The sequence below is a fragment of the Nelusetta ayraudi genome, unplaced genomic scaffold, assembly GCF_046127955.1.
Source record: "Nelusetta ayraudi isolate G7.1 ecotype Tasmania unplaced genomic scaffold, CSIRO-AGI_Nayr_v1 ptg000004l, whole genome shotgun sequence".
Lineage (NCBI taxonomy): Eukaryota > Metazoa > Chordata > Actinopteri > Tetraodontiformes > Monacanthidae > Nelusetta > Nelusetta ayraudi.
The window spans coordinates 6,042,656-6,048,880 of NW_027466054.1; the positions used below are offsets into that span (position 1 = coordinate 6,042,656).

The window sequence follows — 6,225 nt, forward strand, 5'->3', positions numbered from 1 at the left end:
CATCCTCTTTCAGCAGCTCACACCACTTGACTCCTTTTTGCTTCTAATTTAAAAAGAAAGCAGACTGAGCGATCCAAGTTTGAGACCAATTAAAAACAATCTGTTGTGCGCCGCTAGCTTGCGAATGAAGTCACAAGAAAGTTCAATGTTTTACTCGTTTATTAAAATAAATTCAAACTGTTCTTGTGAGTGGAACCGCTGGGGTTGTTGTGTGGAGAGAAAGAGAAAGGACTGCGGTACTTTGACTTTCCAAGACATTTCAGGCATGCCGCTGCGTTCCCGTTTCTTCTTCTCAGACATTCCATTTCCACGCAGCTCTTTGTACAAACTCAAAATAAAAGAAAGAAAACTAGAAGAAAGAAAACGGTTTTCACACTATTCAAACCCCTGATTTAGGTACGGGAAGAGTAGGGCCTCTCAACGTCCTTCATTGTTCTCAGCTCGGACCTCCTTTAGTTGTCTATGACAGAGAATTAAATTCAGCAACAAATCGATAAAGCTCAGCAGCTTTTCACTCTTCAACACTGGACCACTGAGAGCGGCCCAACAGAAGGAAGGGGTCGCGCACGAGGCAGCCTTTCAATAGCAATCCAACATGTTTCACGCGGTGGGGGAGGAGCCTTTGTGTCACAGCAGGATCCCGCTCTGCATCTCCAGCCGTTTCGTATTTACAGATTGTTCATCCGTCACAGCGAGCCGCAGAGAACTTTCACTTCTTCACAGGAACGCCATCTGAGTAATCCTCCAGGACGCCCGCCAGGTGGTTGTTGTGTGCCTTGAAGTGTCGCTTTCTTTGCCCGGCCTGCTTTTTCCTTTTCTGGACAGGTAACTGATAAAACACAGAAAAGCAGTCAGGTAAAAAGTTAGAATTAGAATAGTGATATAAAACATGGAGGAAATGTTTGACATTTTAAAGTTCAGAGCAAATAAACACGTCAGATTGGAGAGACGGTGACACTGACCACTTTCTTTGGTCCCGTTTCTTGCATGGAGGAAATTCCTTGCTTCTTCAGGTACTCATCAATCTTCTCTTCATCAATGGAATCAACTGGAACACTCCTCCACAATTTCTGGAATTCTGCAAGATGCATTAAAAAAAACAACAATCTAACAGCAGGTTGTGGATGCTTAAAAAACCTGAAATTCAAAGGAAACCTCCTGAAGCTGATATTTGAGGATACGTCGGCTCTTCTCACAGACTTAGAAAAGGTCATTCACGCACGGATAACACTCTGGTTATTCCAAACCTCTGAAATCGAGAGCCACTAAAGGCAGAATTCACCAACTTCCAACAATTGCTCATGCAAAACTTCAACTCATTTCAGATGATGTGAACCCCTGAAAAACCAATTCACATGGACCCTCACTGGCTGCTGGCTGCCAGGACTGAGTTTCTTATTGCTGAGTTTGTGCTACCTTACATGTTATATTTCTTTCCTTTTAGCTTTTCCCACCGCCTCTGAGTCCGAGATCCTCTTAGCATGAACTTTCCAACTGTTGCAGAATTGGAAATGTATGTAATCCGGCTTGTATATGTGGGGCCCCAAAATGTGTAATTCCCTGCCGGAGGCCCTCAGATTGGACGGTTATGCAACCTTGGATCTGCTCTGTTCAACTGACTCATGTACATGTGATGTTGTTTTTCCTTGTTCCCGTTCGGTGCCGTATTCTATTATTGGAACTTTACATTTACTACGCAACATTTTGCTACACATCTGTTTCAACCACTTGTGTGTTCCAGATATGGAGAGTGGAGTCCTTCTGATGAAAGCTCTGTCTTTCCAAACGGAGAGGTCAAAACTAACAGCAAGAGCGAATCCACCCATCTGAAGTTCTCACCTTCATCCACGTTAAATTGACAATGTTTATCGTTGTAGAACAGGATCTTCTTCTTGTCGGGTCTGGTCACGAAGATGATCTGGTCCCCCAGAGCCTGTAAACAAACAATGTTTTGACTCGTGATGTTCGGTCTATGAGGGCAAGTTATCTCATCTGTATTCTCAGTTCGCTTGACTAAAACTGGTATTTGTTGCTCGGGACCTTGATGGCCTTGGCTGAGTTGGGAAGCCCCTCCTCCACGTCGTCCAGCAGCACCCCTCCGAGGCCCAGCTGGTCGTGTTTGTTCAGCAGTCTCAGCAGAGCTTTCTTGTCCTTCAGGTTGTACTTGGGCTTGAAGCCGTACGTCCCGTCGCGCACATCGATTTTGGGGTTGTTGACCAAAGCCTTGGCGTGACAAAGACAGCGCACGGAGTCAGAGTGGTCGCGACACCTTCAGGGGATTTCGCTGTACAGTGAACTCCTAAATGTATACACGTTTGTGAGTAAACGGTGCAGGACACAACTTAATACTTAATTGTGCGCACATCATTCATGAGCCACTGTTTCTGTTTCAGGCTGATGTCAAGAAGTTTGGTCTCATCCAGAATCTCCTCCAGGGTCAGGAAGTGCGTGTCGCCATTCTGATGCCTCGTCTGCAATTGAAGATGCAAAGTTCAAAGAGCTCGGAAAAGAAAAGGGGAACGCACACACGCTCTTGGTTGAAGTGCACACGATTGTCAGTCCCTCATCGGTTGTGTGTTTGCGGTCAGACATGGCAAACAAGTGCATTTACTGAAAGAAAATATGTCAACATGAGAGTCAGTTGCACTGTGACAGATGAGGCGGTTGACAGTTTATTTGAGTCTGGACCACAAGTGTTGCCATGTGGCCACAACTGACTCACTGGGACGGCATAACAGACAGACTACACTCTCAAAGAGCGACGAGTGTTTATGAAAAGAGGCCTGCGAGCTGGTAATGCTTGTGACCACTGAACCAACACAATAAATAAAATCAATTCAAATGACAACAAATTCACTTCTCCCATAAAAAATTTTCTTGTTCGGACTCAACAAGTTGAAGATGTATAAATAAATACACAAATATGAAAGATCAAGAATGTGTTCACGCGGAGACATACCTTCATATAATTGACTATTTTGGCTAAGCAGCCGAACTTGTACCCAGAGCCCGTCTTGATGTTGAAGCTGCCATTACCGGACTCTGGAGGAAAAAAGAGTAAAGGAGGTTTTAACAGTCTAAATGTAACACAACACCCAGGTCTGCAGGTTGCTCATCTTAGAGAAAGAAGGATCTTTTTTTTTTTTTTTTTTACATATTTTCTACCCCCATAAATGCTAAAAAACAATGTAAGCCTTCACGCTTTCTGCCATCCTTTCCCCTAATGTGGTACTTTGACTCTTCTCCTATACAGATAACAGTGGCAGTGGTCAACCAGCAATGTTGCAGTCACGTTTTTAAATTATATTTGACAGTAAGCACAAGAGATGAATGATTGCAATTAGTTTTTATTGGTAACAGTTTCAAAAGAAGGACTTCTATCCTTAAAACTGTCAATTATTTCAATAACTTTGAATACTGGCGCTCTATAGAAGCATGAGAGCATACGCATCTATAGTAATTGGATAAAAATGACTATTAGTGCAGGGCCGGTGCAGACTATGTCAGTGATCTGGGGCGAGACCATCAGTTAAAGTTGGGAAACAGACGGTGAAACAGAAATGATTAATGGTGTGGGCAGGACCTTCTGTCACCTGCAGCATTAGTAGGAGTGCAGGAACTGGTGACAAACGATGTGCAGGCGAGGCTAAGAAAATGTCGCCTCGCCGTCTGGAAAATGGCAACACTGATACCTCCTGAGAAAGAGCAGGCGTGCCAGTCTTCAAATTTCTAGCACATCACCAGAGTGTAGATGCCGACCAAAGGAGAGGCCGTCTCCAATCTGAAACGCCTCTTACGATGTTGCCATGTTAATGCAGACAGCTCGGTTTACTAGGAGTTTAAAGTGGCTGCTTTTGGCATAGGCCACATTGGCACAAAGCCTGACACTGAGGTCATCTAAGACGACAGTGCTACTTCAGTGAATTTGTTTCAGAGTTTGAAAAACTATCTGCACTTCCAGGAAAGCAGGTAAATAAATACCTGGGGAAATAAATGGTAGTAATGGAACAAAAGCTGCGTCTCACTTGAGCCAGGCACACAACGGTCTGCCTTGCGGAAAGTCTGCTCACCAGAAAAAGGGAACTGGGATGACAATGAGACAACTTAAAAGTACTCAGAGAGGCAGACTGGTTTACCAACACTGATCTTGTGGAGATCTATAAATTCTTGGGCTCTGCATTTTCCCCAAGCTTAAAGCCACAATGTTACCAAATTAGCAAGCAAGTATTCTATCTTTCTATCTGAAAAATGAAAAGCTGCTTGCATATGCAAATCTTGCCACTGTCACGACACTCCCGTGTGCATTTTCTTTTCAAATCACAAGTCCCATGATACTGTTTGATAATCAATATTGTGAAAAAAAAATATGACTGTAATATCTAATATTGACCAACGCCTAGGTCCTGTAGTAGGAAATCCCTTCACACCTGGCACTCATACATGTAACTAGCAATCTTAGATATACTTTTAATAATGCCAAATATATATATATATGTATATATATATATATATATATATATATATGTATATGTATATATATATATATATATATATATATATATATATATATATATATATATATATATATATATATATATGTATATACACACACACACACATACATACACACACACACACACATACATATATATAGTCTATATTAGTGCATACTATTGCTGGAGAGGGGATGTCTCACTTGGAATTTCGTCCACATAGCTTAGTTTTACTCTGAATTAGAATTTTTAATTGTTCCAACGTTATGACAGCCAATGCAAATTGTATTGCTTTGTAGCTAACTTTTCTTTGTTCGGATGTAGTTCAGGAGCTGTAGGGCAACTAAGGTTCTGATGACAGGGATGAGGAAGAAGATGATTGCGAACATGATCACTCAATCAAGAGTCACTTCCTACAGTGGATGTACTGTACTAGTGTAGATATGCCATCTCCGTAATTTGAATTATACGGAAGTGACTTTACTAGCATAGCCCTAATAATTGAAAAACAAACGTACGGAAAATAAATAAATAAATAATTTGTATTAGCCAGAGCTGATGATGACTTATTAAACTGCAACTACTGCTTTTACTCGAGCGCCATTTGCATTACGACATTTAGTCAACTACAAAACGAGTTCTTCACTTACCAACACCTTGTTTTGAGGAGCTCTCCTTGTCAGTTTTGGGCTTCTTTTTCTTATGTGACCCAGACTCTGAACTGGCTGGTCTTCTCTCTACAGCCGGAGTGGACAGTGCCCTCTTCTTGAACAACTCCCTCTCTCTCAGCAGGGCAGGATCCATCCTGGCTACAAGGAAACAAAATCAGCTACAAGGGGAACCAAAATCCCAGAAATACATGCAATGTGTTAGAGTCAAAGGCAAATGTGTAGATAGTATGGTAAGAGCGGAGAACAAGCACAGCATCACAGCTAACGTTTAATTAGCACACAGGTTGTCTGTTCTGTCTGCCCATAGGGTTAAAAACACACATTAGTAGCTTTAGTACTGTTGCCATTGTGAGTTTGTCTCGCGTTGTTGCTAAACGGGTGACTTTAAATTGCCTAAATTGTGAGAAAAAAGTTCTAGTGATCAGTGTTTCAGAGGACGTGGCTAGTTTGCTACATGGAGTATCGATGGCTAGCTCTAGCTCGCCGGGGCCGACCTGTATCCCTGCGACAATACCTGGGCGGTTTGTTGTTCTTCTCAGAGAACGAGGCGGGATGGTCCAAAATTCTCTCACGGATGCGGTTTCTTCAAAAAATAAAAAAATAAAAAATTAGCCCCTTTGACCAGCGGCTATACTGCTGTCCGGCAAACAATGTTAGCCAACAAACTTCACGTAAATTCTCTCTTTTTCTCTCATGCTGTACTTCCGTCTCTTGTTCGAGTTTTCGGTCATCGACAAAACGCGAGCGTCAGTTCTTCTTCTTCTGTTCGAGTTGCCAGGCTTGACGGCTCTGCGGATGCATACTGCCGCCATCTGTAGGTTAAGATATGCAGCTACATCGTATCCACACTGGTTGTTGGTGGTGGAATGCAGATATTCCACAAGCATTTTTGCTCCTCTGGTTCAATGGCAAAGTAGGACTTTGGTTAACGCGCTCGTGTCCATATGATCTCAAACCATTCCCCAAGCCCTTCGAAAACAACCAAGTGCCGTTCCGAGTTGCTCTGCCTCAGGGAACGAAATAAGGTGGATTTTCGGTCCCTCTCAGTCGATTCAAGCGGC

At 42.7% G+C, this 6,225-nt stretch overlaps 1 protein-coding gene across 2 annotated transcripts; it reads right to left on the reverse strand.

The window, feature by feature from the left end:
* Nucleotides 1-141: 141 nt before the first annotated feature.
* On the reverse strand, nucleotides 142-5,919 carry gtf2e2 (general transcription factor IIE, polypeptide 2, beta). Of its 2 annotated transcripts, none has more exons than XM_076031110.1 (8): nucleotides 5,679-5,919; nucleotides 5,144-5,298; nucleotides 2,960-3,042; nucleotides 2,364-2,471; nucleotides 2,041-2,223; nucleotides 1,840-1,933; nucleotides 963-1,078; nucleotides 142-829 (listed from the first exon to the last, which is right to left on the reverse strand). In XM_076031110.1, exons 2-8 carry the CDS (start codon nucleotides 5,295-5,297, stop codon nucleotides 710-712), a joined length of 858 nt encoding a protein of 285 aa, XP_075887225.1. In that variant the 5' UTR covers nucleotide 5,298; nucleotides 5,679-5,919; the 3' UTR covers nucleotides 142-709. The 2 variants fall into 2 exon arrangements, with proteins under 2 accessions (XP_075887225.1, XP_075887217.1); XM_076031102.1 differs by having other exon boundaries at nucleotides 5,144-5,302.
* Nucleotides 5,920-6,225: the final 306 nt, after the last annotated feature.

Coding starts and splice junctions, on each gene's coding strand:
- gtf2e2 (XM_076031110.1), bottom strand. CDS start 5,297: ATGGATCCTGCCCTGCTGAGAGAGAGGGAGTTGTTCAAGAAGAGGGCA. Junction 1,934..2,040: donor ACTCAGCCAAGGCCATCAAG/GTCCCGAGCAAC, acceptor GTTTGTTTACAG/GCTCTGGGGGACCAGATCAT. Junction 830..962: donor AAACGGGACCAAAGAAAGTG/GTCAGTGTCACC, acceptor GTGTTTTATCAG/TTACCTGTCCAGAAAAGGAA.